The sequence below is a fragment of the Anas platyrhynchos genome, chromosome 4, assembly GCF_047663525.1.
Source record: "Anas platyrhynchos isolate ZD024472 breed Pekin duck chromosome 4, IASCAAS_PekinDuck_T2T, whole genome shotgun sequence".
In the NCBI taxonomy this organism is placed as follows: domain Eukaryota; kingdom Metazoa; phylum Chordata; class Aves; order Anseriformes; family Anatidae; genus Anas; species Anas platyrhynchos.
Genome location: NC_092590.1, coordinates 35,785,011 through 35,804,395, shown reverse-complemented (window position 1 = coordinate 35,804,395; position 19,385 = coordinate 35,785,011). Strand labels below are relative to the sequence as shown.

Sequence of the window (19,385 nt, the reverse complement as noted above, 5' to 3'; positions counted from 1 at the left end):
AGCGCAAATCATTGTGCCAGTGCTACCTACAACACCCCTAGAAACAAACACACCCAGCAGAGATCCACCCAGTCTGCAGCAGGTTGCGTTATTTTCTTTTTGCTGCACTCCATGGCCTAATTCCACGGCAGCCTCCACCTGCTCCTTCCTTCCCTGAGGGCCTCCCGAGGCACTGAGCTGGTACAGCGCCCCTCAGAAGGAGCTCTGTCCTCTTTGCACAGCACAGCCCATGGCAAAACACCCCGGAGAGCCCGAAGCACTGCACACATCAGAGGTTGGACAGTAAATATGCCCCATCACCATCCTGGAAAGAGGCAGATGTGATTTTTAGGACTGGTATGTATGCAAGCAAGACGTTATGTGCTGCGGGAGGAGAAAATCTGCAACAAACAAAATCTAAGCAGCCAAGCATGGCAGAGTTACCCAGGAGCAACTCATCCATCAGGCTGCCTTAGATCAGGGGGCAGGACAGCTTGACGGTCACGGCCACAGCTCTGCTTCCCGCCTGTCCTCTGCCAAACATCTCCTGGCACTGAGAAAAGCTTGCCCGTTAGAAACCTTCACGGCACCAGATTTTCCCTGTGGCATCTGCATCACGTGTACTTTTCAATTTGGTAACAAGCATATCCACTCAGCTACCGGAGCAATAATGTTATCAAGGCCCCTGCTTGTTTACAGGTATGAAGGAAAGCAGAAAGAGATGTGGCCAAGTCCTGTCAAAGATGCACTTTAAAAAATGTGTTTCGCTACTTGGCAAAGAGTACAGATCTAAAGAAAGCAGTTTAAAAAATGATTTCAACTCATTTACACAAACTGTCTGCACCAGAACAGTGGGATCAAATTATGAGGTCTCCAGAGCCAAAACGAGAATCTCAGGCCTCATTTCCATTACTGAAATCTCAGTAGTTTCTACTATTGATTCTTGCCTGAGCGTGATTAGATTTTAATGATGTTCTGCTCTCTCTACCTACACCGGCATAGCAGCGAACCATTGGTCAAGACGAATTAATCAGGACTCACACGTCTGGCTGCCATGGGCATCATATCAAACATTTTGCAACTGGTGAAGATGCCAGCTGACTGCTGCGCCTGAGAACGGCTCCAACTGGAAACCCTACCCGCAGTCATTTCCTGCCAAAGGTGGGAGGGAAGCAGCAGGCAGCACCACTCGAGCCTGTCCTGTGGGCATCTCTCCTTGCCACTGATGGAAAGCCTTGATGCCTGGCAGTTGTCCCTCAGCCTCTGACAAAAGTGAGGGGCAGGCTGGGTCCAGTGCTCCAGATGGCGCAGCCATAATTGTCAAAGCAGATGGTTCTGTTTAGGTTTGTGTACTGTGCTCATTTTCCTGCTATCTACTTTAAAGCAGGGGTGCCAAGTGGGTGTGCTGAAGTTATTCCTATGTGGGTGACATATGCAACTGCATAAGCAAACAAGACCTGGGGGCTGCTCTGCTCCGTGCCCTGCTCCAGATCCCTGAAGAACTGGCAACGAAGGGCTCCACGCTGAGCTGCTCCAGCAGGGCTCCCAGCAGCCAGGGCCACTTTCTGCTTTCCTGCCCCAGGATCTGTCCTCCTCCAACTCCGGAACACACAAGCAGGCCCTGATGCCACAGATGTACACCCTGCCAGCCCCAAAGTGAGGACTGAGGCCCCGTTGAGGCGTATTGCCCACCAGAGTGGTTTCAGCACTGGGGAAGTTGCAGCGGGACGTCCCGCCGTGGACTTCAAAGTGGAGCCTCAAGGCTCCTCTGGCCCAGGCTACGCTCGCCCCACAGCCCTGCAGCGTGGGAGCTGCCCCCCTGCACACAGACATGCCAGACTGAAACCGCTTCGGAGACCTCTGGGCAGGATGCTATATTTGATGGCAAGTTGGGTGTGAGCTCTGTAATTACCTAAGTGTTAATTATGCAAGCACACAGTGCCCTTTCCTTGGCATATGCATCCTACCATACAATGTTCTGTGTCTATAATCAGCACTCTCGGCTTTTATCTGTCTGTGTTTCTAATGCCTTACACAGCAGAGACCGAACACAAACCTCTTAAAAAATTAAAACTTTTAACAGCTTCCTGCTGTGAGCCGTGTATGTGGATACATGTCTGTGTACTCACCCCATCAAACTCTTCTATCATTTCTAGTTGGATCTGTCTCCACCGCTGCAACTCGTTCTCCCCCACCCCAAGTGCTGCAATTCATCTGCTGTTGTGTATATATAGCCCTTTCTGCCCTCGGGCCATCCAGTATCTCTGCCTACTGCTGAGAATTGTTATAAACATTTGTTATTCTTCTGACATCCAGGCAACCAAAATACTTTTCTAAATGCGGCAAGGTTCCTGCAGTTTGATAGCATCACTCAGTGATGGCAAACAGTACTGTTATTTCTCTGTGTCCAATTTCAGAACAGAGAGGACAACACGCACATTACAAGGAGTTTGTAATTAAACAAGAAAGGCATCTCTGAAATTCTTGACATTTCATAACCTGTCAGAAGTGCTGGCGTACAGATATATCACAAGGAAAAACCTCCAGCAGAACAGCATTAGTACCCCGTTTCTACCTCCACAAGGAAGCTGAGAATTAAGAATGGAGTTCTGAAGCTCCTCTCTCAGACGCAGACTCCAAGCTGATGGGTGTCCCGTTACCCCACGGGCACACAACCACCCGGCATCCCAATGCATTTCCTTTTAATGTTATGTTCTTTTTGAAGCTTTTACTTTTGCAATCTAAAATTTCCAAATGCACATGCCTGAAGTCAGGCACTTAGGTCTTGTATTTATGGTGCCTATAATAAGCCGCTGGCTATTCTGAGGAGCAGACCAACCACAAGCCCAGCTTAATTAAGCACAAGAAACCCCCCCAAACCAGGAGGTTTAAGTGTCTCCAAGTAGGATAAAGAGCCACATTTGCAACTGTTACTCTTGGTTTATAACCACGCAAAAGGTGAACTGCTCCCTGTACTGTTCCACAGTTGTTCTTGGACTCTATTTGTGCTAAAAAAGAGGAAGCCAGCCCTGTGTATTCCAGTGTTAAACTCTTGAAAGCACACAAAGCAAACTCAATATCTTCATTAACAATTTTGCTGATGACCACCTGAGAAGAAACGGCCATCTGATGTATTTATGTAAAGGCCAATCCCTACCTGAAAGAACAACACATTCCACAAACAACGTGGGATGAATGGCAGTTACTCCCTTTCACAAAAGGGCTCCAAATTTTGTCTATATACACACAGACGTCACAGTACCCATCATAAGCAGTTCATAACTTGAGATGAACGTGCCAAGTGCTGATTTTTCTGACTGTCCTGACAGGGGGAAAGCTGGCTTTACAGACAGCTCTTGCTTGAGACGCCAATAACAACACTTGCTCAAAGAAGCTGGGACAAAAGAAAGGCCAGAAGTCTCCATGTTTCACTCACAGAGTATGCCAGATCAGACTTTTTTTTCTTCTTTTTCTTTTTGTGACTACAATCAGGTAATTATATCCATTTCCATATGCTAATACTTGGGAATGTAGACCCTAGTATCCCTTAGCACACAGTAGCTGATACTCCCAGCTTAACTGCTAGTCAGGGATTAGTTCCCACTGACCTTTCGCTCAGGTCTGACTCAAACTACCAAATTGAGATCTGTGCCTGGTCTGTTCAGAAGCACAACTTACTTAACTGACTGCAGTTCACATGGTGAAAATGTACTCTTTGGTTTGTGCTCCCTTCTAACACTGAATATGCAAATATATCTGTAAGATTACATACACGAGGTATTTTCATCCGTTATATGTATACAGTATAGATGCTAGATTTATCCTTCATCAACACTCTGAATAATTTCCTTTTAAACAAGCAGTGTACTGGTACACACTGAATATAAAGTAGCTATGCAAATGGACTAAGTGCCCACAGATTCAAAATAAAATTACAGTAAAATCAAAAAGGTACTCACCTGCTTTGCTGCTGAAGCAGAAATTTCTTTTTTTTCGAGAAGATTCAGAAGGTCAGCTAGGAGAACAGAACTGATTGGGCTATGGAAAAAGGGGGCAAGAGTTACCTTAGAGAAAAGGATATGTAATATATCTAGGCTACTGATGCTTGCCTACACACCATTTAGCATGACAAGCTAGTATTGTTCCCCATAATACACTATATTCAGCTTTGGTATTGATTGCCTGATTATGCCTTAACATTGTCATATTCCAGAGAAGGAAGGCACTGATTACTACCCTTAACTGCATAGTCCTCTTCTCTGGAAGGCATTTGGTTAGCTTCATTCATCATGACAGTGTCAAGGCCTAAGTAGCACTGCCTAGGATAGCAAACTTCACAGATAATAACTAAAGCAGAAGTGAGCAACAGAGTGACATGATACTATTCTTGGTACATGAGAAAAGGAGCAATTTTGTTTCACCATTGTAGTAATTGAGAAGCCTGACCTTTCCTTCACTGTACAGGAATGTTGTTTTAAGTAACTCAGCAGGTCATTTAAAATCCAGCCGATGACTTTCTTTGGCTTCATCTGGGTCTGTTTTACTACATTTTCAAAGAATTCTGTTAATCCGTCTTCATTCTGTTAAAAGAAAAATTAAATGCATCAAAGAGATACTGAAGTGCAAACATGATTAGTTACACAATTATATTCAGAGTATAAATACTCAATCCTAAAGTAAATTGGTTTTGTGAATTCATTTCAAAGCCATAAGACTTTTGAGTAATTTTATTAACATAACAGTAAGCAAAGTATGTTGTCTAGAATGCATACATATAGCTTGTATGTCAGCCTGTTTTAATGTAACTTCCAAGAACCAAGTCATCTTTTTTCTCTGAAATCCTCCCTAAAATTATCATTTGGAGAGAACCTTTCTCATCTCCTTTGTTCTACATACATACGATGCCAGAAAATATAATGCTCAATAAAATGCTCCACATGCTGTCATGCTGTCTGTTACCAAGAAGACTTTGCCTGAAACTGTCTACAGATACTTCACTTTTCATCTTGCAATCACTTCTTCTTATTTTGGATCGATGGAGTAAGATTGGCTTGTATTCACCCTTGAATGATACGGAAAGGTCATGCTGTAAGGAGTGGGGTTTTATTTTTCTAGTTTCTAGCTTTCACAGAAGCTATGTAAGGCTTCACACGGCACCCTAAGTGCTCAGAAGGTATGACAGTAAGGGATTCAGTTTATAGTATAAGTGAAATCTGAGCCTGTTTTTAGAAGGACAGACACTGCACAGTCTGTTGAATGCTGTGCTGCTCGACATCAAGGCAGTGATGGATCTTTAACTATAGCACAGAACTTATTAGGTCTACTGAAGGCTTGTAGTGCTCCTTTTCAAGGAGGAATCCAAATCCAGCGTGCTACTGGACTTCTGCAGTGTTTGGCATAACTGCACAGGAGGACATGCCAGCTCTGAGAAGTTGTCAGAGGTAACAGTTTAGAGGCAGCCACTGAGTTATTCTCAGTACACTGTCATCACAGCAGAAACATTTTCCAAGCACATAGGGATTGCAGACAGATCTCTGCGAACACTTCTGAGCAAAAAGAGTCCAGGTACTTGCTAAACCAAACCTGACTTTTCCACCCAAACTCACCCCTGTCAAAACAGTCTCTTTTGCCCTTGTTTTTATAGATAACTTATCACCATAGCAACACAAAAAATTTGGACTTTCCACCTTGAATATTTCAGATCATCAACTTCTACCATCTCTGGATACCACATTCGTTAGTAATGATGTATGGCTTTTAAGGAGGCTGCAATCTACCACTCTCTATTCAGTAAAACAGATTAAAACCTACTTAGAATAATGGATTGAAGTGCTGTAAAACTGGTGGGACAAAAATCAGCCCCTTCCCCTTTACCTTGAGACCATGAACTAAGAAAGAACCAAAGTTCTCAGCCTCAGTAAGTCAGTAAGAACTTCTATGGAGTGGATCCGGTAACTCCCAATACTTATCGGATACACACACACAAACTTCCTTTCTTGACCTATGTTCTTACAAATTTAACTAGTGGTTACTTAGCAATAAAAAAATGTAAAATCTAAGGTTAAATACATTAGAACAAATTTTGGTTAAAGACAAAAAAAATAAAAACCGAAAAACCTCAAACATCAGAGGAGTGATGTAATTATCAAAGTCTAATAAACGATTAAAAACTAGGCATGTGTGAAGTGGAATTACTAAAATGATAAACTACTAAATACTGTACTCTTCCTAATTCACCCCAGGATTCATTAGCACAAACACACACCTATTATTTAACCAGCAGACTCTCTTCCACAGAAGCACCTGTCCAATTTAAGTAGGAAGAAGTGAGTATGTATAAATGTTGGTTTTTGTTGTTGTTGTTTTTTATACATGTGCTGCAGAAGGTTTTACAAACACTCCAGGCAGAGTAGTCTAGCTACAACATTATGCACACAAAAACAATGTCTGCAGACGCCACATGTCTCAATGAAGGCTACACAGCTCAGATGCAGCATGTCCAACACTTTTATCACGTATATGATGGAGAGCATATCTCTAGCAGTGGGCTTATTCAGATTTCTGGATATCAACAGCCTGGCTGGAGTTACAGCTCTGATGCTGCTGCCAGACCTTTGAAAATCAAGGACAAACATACCCAGCCTTCAAATTTTAATCAGATGATTTCCAAGCAGTAAGAGGAGAAAAGCCCAGGAATACTCAGAGAGATAGACTTACACATGCTACCAGGCACTGAACCCTATACCTACCTGCTACTTGTGCACATAGAACTGGATATATTCCCCCAAATTCCTTGGCCCTTCTTTATTTTTTTTTAAAGTGACTATAATTTTCTGTAGCCAAAAAGAAGGAAAACCCAGCAATGCCAGATTGAAATGAACAAGGCAGAATGTCAAAACGTCAAAATGACTGTTAGAAATGAAATTATTTCCTTATTTTCTTGCCATATAAAGAAGGAATAGCTTGATTAGCTTTAATTTCTAGATATCATACTACTTGAACTTGACTTTAATTTGTTGTGCATTTTGGTCATCTTTTCTCATGCCAAACTCACTCCAACTACCAAATTCATTTTGATGACTTTCCCTCAGAAGATGTAGTTAATCTTAGGGAAAAATAACCAAGGGGCAGCTCTGATACACTGAGCTCTACTATCTATCATTTCACTTCTAAAACAAACAAAAAAACTTCAGTGAAATCTTAACTTAGCTACTTCCCTAACAATTTGTCATCACAATTTTCTGTGTGCTGTCTGCACACACTAGGTATTTCTGCTTCTGTATTTCTACACTGTGGCTTAAAACATCATAAAGAGTTAACGTACACACACACACACACACAGACCTGTCCCTTGCGATAGATCTGAGCTGAAAACCACTGCAAGCTCTAATGTTCTGGTTCACAGGAATGCTGTCTCACTTAATTCTGAGTAACATATTTTATGCTTCTTAGAAGGAAAACCAGAATTCTGGAATTGCAGCACCATGCTTGTGATTGAGGCCCACTTGGGTGCTACCATTTTGCACAAAATATGGTGTAACTTATTCATAAGAATCTCACTGGCATGAAATATGAACTCAACCAGATGCAAATTTATTTTTGAAATATGGTTTCACACCATCATTTAATAGTACACGTCAAAGTCTAGGGGTGGAGTGATTCCAGATGCTTTTAAAACAAGTTTAAAACAATACGCTACTTTACAGAACGCCATGGGTGTTATCTGCGGAGACATTGGCTCTGTAATGCAAACTTGTGCTTTTAAAGACCAATAATTTTTCCTGAAGAACTGAAGGAGAACCACATCAGTGTTCACAAATGTCATTTTCTGCTTTCTTCTTCCCATTCTCAACATCACAGCTCCCACAATAACCAACTATGAGGTAACTACTGCCGCAAAAATGTGCAAGACTGTCAGGGGGAAAAAAAGCAGAAAATGTACTCTATTAAAGCAGCAAGAAGAGCAGTCAAAGAAAGACAGTTCAAACTTCTTTATGGCTTCTTATAAAATGCTTTAAATTCTAAAAAGAAGCATAAATTCACCTGCACACCGAAGCGTATGAGGGTGGCATGCTGTAAACAAAATTGTCAAGAACTACTTCTTCAGCATCCCATTTTGACCGTTTAATGGATTCACAAATGTAATTGTTCCAGCAAACGAATGACCCCAAGCCCAAGTGGAACTGCTGCTTTTATCTGAGTAAGCAGAGGAACAGTAAACGTATACAAAGACTTGAAATTCAGATGAGAAAGGAAATGATCAGACTTTTTTTTTTTCTATTGCTGTACTGTGACAGCCAATCTATTTTTCGGTTGGACTTCAGCATGGTCTTTGAAAACAAAGCATCACATTTGTATCTATGCCAATGCATCTTATTTTTTTGCCCCTACAGGAAGCAAGGCAAAAATATTATACTACCATAACTGACCAAGTTCTCAGAGATCCTTCTTGATAGAAGAACAGTATTTGACAGCCTAACAGTTTACACAGCAAAGTAGGAACTGCATGCAGAAATTGAGTACCCAAATACCACTCAGTCTATCCAGCCCAAAAAATTGTATGTTTACAAATAAGAAGGATTTTGCATGAAGAAAATCAAACTTCACTTATTTTTGTCATTTGTACGAAACTATGAAAAATCTAGCAGTTTACACTTAGGAAATCTCAGGCAAAGATACTAATAGCCAAAGCTCTCCTTCCATTTCAGTTCACCTTGCAATTAGGCAACGCTAGAGACTTACATTCTCAATACTGCAGTTATCGTATATGAGAATAAAGCTCATGAAGTGAGCACAGAAACTAACTTGCATTCTGAGGTACAGTATTGTTTTATTTTAACTTTTTTTTTTTTTGGCGTTTTCGCTAACAAGTTGGCACAGAACAGAGATTTTGCATTTTAGAATCATCCCTCTACCACTGCCATTTATTTAATGAGCACTCCTGGGCGCTCTAACCTGAAAGAATGCTCATTAGATTGTGCATCTGGCCCTATCAGCAATCTTCTGTAACTTCTGATGTAAGCTTAATACAGCAATGGACATACCATTTTCAGATGAATTAAGGTTAACTAGTCTCCCAGTGAACAGGCAAGCAACTTTTATGGAGAGTATACATGCTGACATTCTAATGCACAATAAAAGAAGACCCACAATGAAGAATGTGTTCACTTCATGCATTCAAATGGATGCATTATCTTATTACAAGCTGTATCCCAAAATTCAGCTTGGAGCTCATTAATTATCTTATACGCTGCAAAAAGGAAAAAGCTAAGAGAGAAAAAGCAAAGGCAATAGCAGATTTCAGAGAATGGCTGGAAAGAAAGGGGAGCTGGTCAGGCAAATCCATAGGGTTAGTTGCTAGAGATGACAGAAACCACACAGCAGAGGCCATCAATACCAGCAAGATTGAAGAAGTAGGTTGATGCCAAGGGAAAGGAGTGGGTGTACTGAGTCCGGCTGGGATGAAGTTAATTTTCTTCATAGCAGGCCGTAGGGGGCTGTGTTCTGGATTTGTGACTATAACAGTGCTGGTAACGCACCGGTGTTTTGTCTACTGCTGAGTTGTACTTGCACAGCATAAAGGCTTTCTCTTTTCCCGCTCTACCCCTGCAGTGAGCAGGCTAGGGGCGGGCAAGAACAGCCAGCCTAAACTGACCACAGGGACATTACCTGCCGTATATCATGCTCAGCAAGAAAAACTGAGGGCAAAGGGTTTGGGGTGAGGCAGTCTGAGACTGGATGGGCATCAAGACTACTTGTGGGAGGTAAAGAGTGATTGTTTTTGCATTACTTCTGTTTTTTCCTTCCTCCTTCTGATACTTCTTTAAGTGTTACATCTATCTCCACCCATAAGTTCTTATGCTTTTGCTCTTCTTACTCTCTCCCCCATCCCACTGGTTGGGGGAATGAGCAAGCAGCTGCATGGTGCTTAGCAGCTGATCAAGGTCAACCCATCACAATGGGGGAGAAGATGAAAAAACAACAGAAAAAAGGGTGTGCAGAGACCTACTTCCTCTTCTGAGCTCCTTTTATTTTGATGTGCAAGATAAAATGCACACTTGGACAGGAATACTGCCTGCTAAATCACATTGTGCAATTTATACAATGAAACAGAAAGGTAAGATACTACAGATGCTTCTCAGTCACTGCAGCCTCATCATTTCGATGAGACTTACATCTGCCTACCAAGCAGTAGCCCACTAAAATGGCACACCAACACAAAAGTAGATTTCCTAACATCTTTCTTCAGAAGAAGTAACCATGTTTTCTGTAGAAACAGAATCTATAAAGATGTATTAAACTATACACAGTATACACAGCACAAGTGTATTAAAGACACATGAAGAAGGGTTATTAGGTAGTTTAGGTAGTTATGTGCACTGCTCTCCCTGCATTTACAGCCAAAGGAAAGGAACTCCTCCAGAGGACAATTTAAAGTACTTATGATTATACTCTGAATCTTACCATGAAGATGTTTTCCTTCTGTCTCCACTAATCACAGAGATAACCAAAGCAGAACACTGTCCTAGCTTAGCTGGCTATGTGAAAAGTCTAAGCTTGGGTGGCTATACTAACCTACCACAGAGTTTTCATTGCCAAAACAAGATGATGCAATTTGTATTTAAGAAGCCTTAAGTCCTTTAGATTAATTTTGGAAGTTATGAGATTTTGTTGTCGTTTCATTATTTACATCCACATTTGTCACATCCTTTCTTTCACATCCCCTCTTCTCAACATGTCCCTGGTAAACTGCATTGTGAGGTCAACGTTGATGTTGTAAAGCCATTTTGTTTATTTACCTAAGAATAAGTCAATTTTTTTTTTTCTAAACAGTATGGAAACTGGGGCACATGAAGCTGAAAGATTTAAACTATGGGTTTTCCTTCTGCAGTCGGGAAAGCATGTCCATTAATTTCTTAAACACTGACAATGTGCCCAGACTCATACCAGACCCAAAGACAAGAAGAACATGCAATTGCAGACAAGGATTTCTCAGCAGGAAGTTGTACATTTGTGGCAGTAAGTCACTAGTTTGTCTGTGTGTAGACAGACAAGATCAATATTAAATAATAGTTATTTGACTGCACCTTGCATGAGAAATGCTTTTTCTAGTAGCACTGTGCAAGGTTTCTTTTCCCCCTACTATTCTATTCATATGGCTCCAAGGTACAAAGTAGGCAACGAACTGGACTTATTTACAACCAAAAAAAAATCCATGAGAACTGATAGCTGGTTAATAATGACATTTGTAAATGTTTTTAAAAACAATGGAGCTTTGAAGTTGCTAGGTTTATTTTAGCACTTGATCAATAGACCTACCACTAAGGTGAAGCTGTGTTCAGGAAGAATCCCATACAGCTCAACAAGCTTTGCTCTCTTCGCACTGGGGAGGTCAGGAAGTCTTTCATGAATCCAATCAATATTTACCACTTGCTGATGGTTCACATTAGCTGGCAAAGATTTAGTATCATATAGAATCAATGGAGGAAGATTTGGCTCTGGCATGAACCTAGAGAAAATGAAGAAAAACTTCCTTAGAATTATTTTCAGTCCAAAAGCTAAGCAACATGAAAAAAAAAAAATGACAAGTTTAAGCTTACCTGGAAATTGTACTACTATTTTAACAAAATAAAACATTAAAAAATAATTACTTGGTATACTAATGGTAAGTACTAAGAGATCAGTCCCTGAACTGCTGCAAAGTCCCTGTTCTCTGTATTTGCCACTGATTGTCAAAGTCAATGTTTAAAAAGGAGTAATTAAAACACTTCTGCACTCAAAATAATATTATTAGTAACAATGACGATGATAGCTATGGAAACAACGTATTCAACCTTTTGGCATCAAGCATGAATTGTTGATCTGGGCAAAAAGACTGCAGTGGACTGGCAGGAAGAAACCCAGATTGAGAGCCAACTGCCAGGAGTGATCTGGGCAGGTTGCGACCTTTTCCATACTAACTTCAAAAATCTAGATGAAATCCCATGCTGTGCTAAAAGCAAAGTCACTGTGCTCAGCCGGGTGCCACCACTGAAAAAAAGGCTCCCTTAAAGAGAAGGCCATTTCAAACCAGTTGAATAACTGCAATTGAAGCAAAAACTTCATTGTTAGATGATCAAATGAGAGCTTCAAAAATTTCAGAATAAAGGACAACCTCTATAATTTTTTATTTCAAATCTGCCTAACCACATATCTCACATCTGATGCACATTTGCAAAAAGTAAATTATAAAAATCTGAGAAAACACAGTTTAATATTGGCCACAATCCTAGTACTAGTAGTAATCTTTCCAGTCTTTATTTGAAGTATATTGGACTCACCAGTTTTGCCAAGGTTTGCATGAATTTTCTTTTGCATTTGTTCTTATTCTTGTTAAATCAGTTGTGTTATTAGCCTTGTTAAATAAGCCAACCCCTACCACATTAAGGAATTCTTAAATGATCACTGCCATTTCTGCTGCATTTCTACAAATGCTAATTGGAAACGCAGATTTAATTTAAACTTTATGGGATATTTTCAAAATCCTTGCTGTGCTTCAATGAGAATATATGTAGGTTTAACAGGAATACAGATAGGGCAGAGCTAAGAAGCTCTGAAAACTCTCCTGCAGAACTACAATTTTCCAGCCAAGAATTGAACTCTGGCAGTAACAGGAAGACTGTCCTAGGATGCAAAGCCAGGGAACTCCTGGGTGGATCAGCATTAAGAAGACCCTAGGCAGGGGAGGATGCAGGCAGGCACAGAGCAGGAGAAGAGGAGCCCAAAGCCCTCAGTAATCACTGAGATGCATAACCAGCAGCATTGTCTGATCATCTCATCCAGACACTACTGTGATTACCTCCTGTGCTAGGGCACTCAGAGGTTATGCTGCTGCTTTGCAGTGCTGCCCCAGCTCCCAGCAGCACTGCTTCCTGCCAGGAGTCGTGCCTTAGTCCCTCACCCTCCAGCTCAATCCTTCCCAGCTGGCTGTTTGTGGCTTGACTGTGCTGCACTGACTTTGCCGAGAGTAGATGAAAGAGTGCTCACAGGAATCATGCTAGCAATCAAACTGCGATGGCTGTCATCTCACACTGGTGGAAAGCAAGAGGTACTTCGCAGGGTAACAACCTCAATAGGGCTACACAGATCTTAAGGTAGAAACCTGCCTATGTACACTGACACTCTTCTGCAGTAGTTAGGATTTTCAAATAGTGTCTTAAACAGAATTTAAGCGTGATAAGGCAGGGCCTGCTATCTGAAAATCATTTCCCTCAGTATTTATTTAAAGCAGGAACAATTCTTAACTCAGAATATTCTTACATTTAATGTTAGACATTCTTAATAATACATGTGTACTGGCCACAAAGCAAACCTTCAATTTGTCCACTTGGAGCGAAGGTAATCCAGCTTAGTTTTTGGGAAAGATCTATGGGATTTAGCAGAGATCAGAGAGTTCTAGATCTGAACTTCTCAGAAATACACTGATTTTGACAGGTCTCTTTCCCTTCCAGTGGAAGGTCTACACTCGCCATACTAACTTTACAGACTCATTACACAGACTACACTTAGCGTATTAAATAAGTTTACAGTTCTTGAAACGTTAACTTATTGAAAAAAAAAATACCGATAATCCTGCATTCCTTCTTTGTCTCTCATTGGTACAGTGCACCTAAAATAAAACACAACAGGTAAGATGTGAGAAGTGGTACACCACAGAATTAGTTTTCTGGAAAAAACAAAAAAAAACAAAGCCAAAACATCACCTTGTGAAGATCAGGAGAACTTCTTAAAGCCACTTCAAAGAAAATGTGTGTGAACTCCCTGATACTGCTTGATGTAACACACAGGGGTGTTTTTTTTGTTTGTTTGCTTGTTTTTATCAACAGATTGTGTTAAAGCCTCAGCTTTAAGACTAATTAATTACTACCTGCAATGAAACTATGCTTGTGAATTTTGACTTTAGAAAAAAGAAGCTGAGCAATACCATGCTATCTCCCCTGATCAGTTCACTGGGTATCCCTAGCACTCTAAATGTATTATTCCTGATATTCCTCTAAAATAAAAACTCACCCAAGCTTGGAATCAAAGGCTCTTGTTTCATTCAGAATTGTTCCTCCATTTTCCAGTTCTTCAATTTGCCTCTGTATTTCATAGTCTGACAGAAACAAAAGAAAAAAAAATAAGCTTGCCATACTGCACTATTAGCTTTTATACATTCAACTGTTTCACTGCTATGCAATAATGGAAAAGTTTGTTGATTTAACCTTAATGAAATCAACAGCAGTAGTTACAGACAGAATTATTAGTCACTGCCTTTCTCTCTAGCACTGTTTCTTTCCTTGCATGTTTTCCTCATCTTCTTTCATTTCCTTCAAGTAGAAAACATTTTCTCCCAGGCACTGCAGCCAAGCCATACATTCCTAGTGACCTTCCTCTCACCCAGTAGAGTATTTGGAACAAGAACTCTCATATCGCCCTTGCCAGTTTTATTTTGGGGATGTAATGATCATCTTTTCTTGCTCATACCCAAGCTGCATCTGAACTTCACACACACCATCTACTGTACTCAGTGGAAAGCAATCATCTACACTGGAGGACACGGAGCTACTGCTAACATATTTCAGAGCCAAACGCTCTAAGCACTGAATCATCTGCTTTGTTCTTCTTACAGGCAGAGGGATAAAAGTTAAAACTGCAGAGTAACATGGCCGCTATCCCCAGAATGCCCCATAGGTCCACTGGCAGCGTCTCGGTCACTGTGACAGGGGTGAGCTGGGTCCAGGGTCCATCCAGGGAGTTCAGTCAGAAGCAGCAGGAGATGAGGCCAGCCACAGGACTGGGAACAAGACTACAGCACGGGTCCAAGGTCCATCAGGAGACAGGACTGGAAACTCACACACCTGTGACATTGCTTAGGCAAAGTCTGAAGGCCCCAGCCCAGGCTTCAATGGGACTCGTGCACCAGGGGCAAAGAGCATGGATGGGATGCCCAGACAAAGCTAGACAAGGCATTTAAGGCCGATTAGCGTACTCTGAAGCTTGGCATATTTCATTTACTGAGACCTCCTAAAATATGTACACTGCTCCAGTAACAAAGGAACCATTTACCTATTGCTTTTGCCAGGAATCGTATGCTATTGATATTCTTCACCTCTGTCCTCACTCCGTAAGGCTCTCCAGGATGATGCACAGAAACATTGGCATCTACTCTCAGCTGGCCCTCTGTAAAAGGAAACTTTATCAACAGAATAGTCTGCCCTATAACCTAGAGTAAAAAACAAACAAACTTGGCATGCATTAATAAACTGCATGTTACGTGTAGAACATTAATAGCTGACTTCCATATGATCAGAAATGGGTAACAACCACCTTACAATAGCTTTCTGTTTGTGATTCCTTTTCAAGCTTCTGCCTCCAATCATTCAAAATTTTCCGAGAATACAATTTTATATATATGTATTTTATTTTATTTTTTTTTTAGTATTATTGCTGATAATTCCTCTCCAGGAAAACTGTATAGCACAATGCAGGGCAGGTCCTCTAAATCAGTACGGCAAAAAGAGCTTCTGACTCACAGCTCTTAAATAAAGGGCAGAATTATACAAGCAGTTTAAAGCAGTAGACTGTGAGTTCCCTTCCACTAAAAACAGCACAAAAACTTTGGAATTACAACTTGATGGATATATACTACTCTAGCGTGGAACACAAGAATTTGCAGTTATGTTGAACAGATTTACTTAGGTGTCCTTGGAAGTCTGCAGCCCAAAGACAAAATGTCAGAAGTGGTAGATTTTTTGTAATTTTCTTCCTCTCCTTCAAGAAACTGCAATCTTTTCCCTGCCCAGATTTCCCTAGCTGCCAGAAACACTGAAACTGAATACAAAGTTACATATAAAAGCATCGTACAATTTTAGTCCAAAATGGGCTAATGTTCTCAGAGATCTTTGATGACTCAACTTCAAGTAAATAGGACTTTCATCTTTCTAAGTTTTCTCCTCTAAAGACATCACTTCTAAGAAGAGAAGGTTTGCCATAGTTATTCAACTGGTAGGAAAAAAACAAACAGGAAAGGTCATATTATAATGACTTAACATTTTTTCCCATATTGCACAGTGAATGTCTACGGCCTTGATCTTTGTTTTTAAATTTTAATACAGATAAAAAGAAAAACAAAACAAAGCAAAACCAACCAACCAAAAAACAAAACAAAACAAAAAGCAAAAACCACTTGATGTTTAGATACAGTATTAATAATAAAGGAAATACAAAATAAAAAGTCTATGGCTCAGAATCCATTCTGGTCAAGAGATATAAATTGACTAGAGAGGATTTGGTACATTTTGTAAAAGTAGGCTGGATGATAGTTCATTCATTTCCTCTGTCTTCAAAGAGCCTTTGCCGAGCACATATTAAGAATAAAAGTGCTGGAATGACCCAACATCTCTTTCAAGAGAGGTGTTTTGCATGTGCTTCCTCATTGGGGTGAAATGAATACTTGTTACAGAAGAAGAATATTCTTGTCCTGTCCTTACTTCATTTTGAGACACAACCTGCTTCTACTTGGATGTAGGTGTCAATGTGATGTGACAATGAAGTTAATCAGGCATAAGTGAAAGGAGAGCCAGACCCTAAATGTTCTTAAAACAGCTTTTCCCTTTAAGCCCACTTTAAGCTCAGCTTCTTTTCCTTTCTTTTTGCAATGAAATTATCTTTTCACTTGTCTATTGTTAATGAAGTAACAATGAATAAAACTGGGCACTTGTCTTCACTGAACACAGAAGCAGAATGAAGGTAAAGTATGAGAATGTAAAGACCTTATTTGAAAGCAAGTAATTATGATTTATAGCAATGGTAATTACGAATTACTATTCTATGACAAGAGAAAACCATAGTAGCAAGCCCTTAAAAATGCCACCTGCAAAAAAAAAATAAATAAAAAAAATCAAATACTCTTAAAGTGAATTATATTGCAGGAAAAATATTCCCAGCACTGGACTTCGCCTTTAGAGTCAGAAATCTCAATGCAGTAAAAGATACCACAGTGCAATTCCAGTGGCAATATTAGGGTCAAATTCAGAAGTGATAAATGATGGTGTATATATATATATGTCCATGAAGGACTTTGAGAACTGGATGCTTAATAACAAAACACTGTGCCCCACCTGATGGGTACAGCACTTGTGAGAGAAGATTCAGAGAGCAGATGTAGGCAGCACAAGGCACTATGTAACATAAGGAATGTCTAGCAATTATTATTTCCCCCTACATTAAATTAGATTTGAATCAGTAGCTAACATTTCTTAGATCCCCTAAGTCTTTGGTAATACTCGGACCATTCTGGCTCGGTTCTCTAGGTGATGGACCCATTTATACTATGACCTGATTTTGTTGCCAGATCAGTGAGGCCAATTATCACAGGGAAAAAAAAAAAGAGAGAGAGGAAAAAAAAAAAGCTTAAATTGCGAACACTAACAGGCAACAGATAAATGAGTGTATGTGCTGGGGGGAATGAATACCCCAAACTGCACTTTTTAAAACTTTCACACAGAAGCCTGCTGTTTGCTAGCTGTAACCATGGACTGGCTGTAAATTTTGGTAATATTAGTACTGAGCAAAAATGGTATGTCTCAGATTTAGAAAGGGACATGAGAGAGAACAACCAGTTAGGAGGCTGAAGACATGCTGCGCTTCTGCACAACTATTTAGACTAGAAAAATTGGGGCTTTAGAGTTCCAGACAGAAGAGCTGGTGCCAAAATGAGGGATTCTCAAGAGCATGTGGTCTCAGAAAGATTGTAGTGATCTCTGCTGGAGAAATCCTTGAGGTAGAGGAGAATCCTGCAGATCAGATTGATGTGTGGGAACAAATGCCAGAGGATACCTTGGGACCTTGGCTGCTAATGCCTGCAACTGTTCCCTGCAAGCCTGCTGCACAGCATGAACCAACACAAATTTCTGCCCAGCATCCCCTGATCAGCAGTGATCTCCCTAGTGGGAAGACAAGTTGAGACCTAGTGAGCACAATGCCAGAAGGTTGTGGGGAGGGACAGTGTGTGAAACAATAAGGTGGGGTAAAAGCTAAAATCTTGTTGGTTCACCCACGACACCTGCATAAGTTTACTGCTTACACCAATTTTATGACCAGCTGAGACCTGACATGCAACTTGGAGGATGACTCCTGCTACTGTGTGGGAGCTAAGGGAACAGCCATATTCCACAGCTAGTCCTTACTACGTTGCCTCTGTGCTGCAGCTCTGTAGCAAGCAACATGAGGGCAGACAGGGAGAAACACAAGAACCCTGGGGACACTCTTTCCTGCATAGGCTTATCCTGTAAAAGTAATGTGTGAGTCAATATAAAATCTAACACTGCAAAGCTCTGCAGAGGAAGGCAGGCCCATAAGGACACCTGAAGCATGGGAGACATTAGGGCAGGCTCTGAGGATTGTAAAAACAACAGCTAGAAAAAGCTGTGTGCTATAAGCAACTGCAGAGCAAAATAACCAGAAGCTGCAAAACTCCTGCAAATACAGAGAATTACTGGTGACAAGAGAACATGCCCTTCCCCCTTCTGTACCTGCCATGATTGCCTGGCTGCTCCCAAGTGTTTGAAGAATAAGTTGAAGCTCTCTGACTGCTGCAGCTGCTTCTTCCCCACAGCACATATCAGGCTCCATGACAACCTCCATGAGGCCGACTCCTACCAGGGGAAGAGACAAGAGATTTCCAACAATAGCTTTTGATCTCGGCATATTAGAGTGGAACTGGCTAAACACATGAAAGCACTTGGGCCTTTTTCAAGAAAAACACACACAAAAAAACCCTCCACCCCAGAAAACAACAATGCCCCCAAAAGAAAACATAACAAAACAAACAAAAGCAAACATAAAAATCATGTATTATTTAGTGACTGTCACAGTGGACCCAGCTGCAGACTCCTATAAAAACTTTTCCTCCTATTTTTTTAAAGGAGCAGGCAAACTGCAGGCTGTCCTCCACCCTCTGATGACTTGCAGAACAGACACACACATTCCTCTTCTGCCTTCCTCTACGAGAACTCCAGTTTAAAGCCAATCTGACTGCAGATTCAAATTTATTGATCTTAAACTAATCTTGGAACAGACAGAACTGCAAACAGATGTAGTCTAGTTTTTATTTTCAGTATCTGGCTTTCAAAGAATATGAGCAGCCACAGCCCTTAACTCCAGGATACTGGAGCACCACGTCCCTGTTACGCTAGGCCATCCTGACTGATGTCTTCTATTTTGCATTAAGTTGGCTCATTCAGTTTATAATTTCAATGCTTAAAGAGAAAATCTACATTTTTTCAAAGCTAATAATTAAAAGAAATCTCTGACTCATGCACTGTCAAATTCTAGCAGCTACTCCTACATAAAAACTTGATTCACTACAGGTCTGGGATTTTTTA

The 19,385-nt window shown here is 40.7% G+C and overlaps 1 protein-coding gene across 1 annotated transcript in view; it reads right to left on the bottom strand.

Annotated features, from left to right (window-relative positions):
* Positions 1-19,385, bottom strand: part of GATB (glutamyl-tRNA amidotransferase subunit B) — a 42,914-nt gene that overhangs the window by 4,714 nt on the left and 18,815 nt on the right. Inside the window, exons 5-11 of the mRNA XM_027456661.3 lie at positions 18,534-18,656; positions 15,067-15,180; positions 14,029-14,113; positions 13,583-13,627; positions 11,299-11,488; positions 4,426-4,559; positions 3,939-4,017 (exon numbers count right to left, since the gene is read on the bottom strand). Coding sequence (XP_027312462.1) covers positions 3,939-4,017; positions 4,426-4,559; positions 11,299-11,488; positions 13,583-13,627; positions 14,029-14,113; positions 15,067-15,180; positions 18,534-18,656 — 770 coding nt within the window. The remainder of the gene's footprint in view (positions 1-3,938; positions 4,018-4,425; positions 4,560-11,298; positions 11,489-13,582; positions 13,628-14,028; positions 14,114-15,066; positions 15,181-18,533; positions 18,657-19,385) is intronic.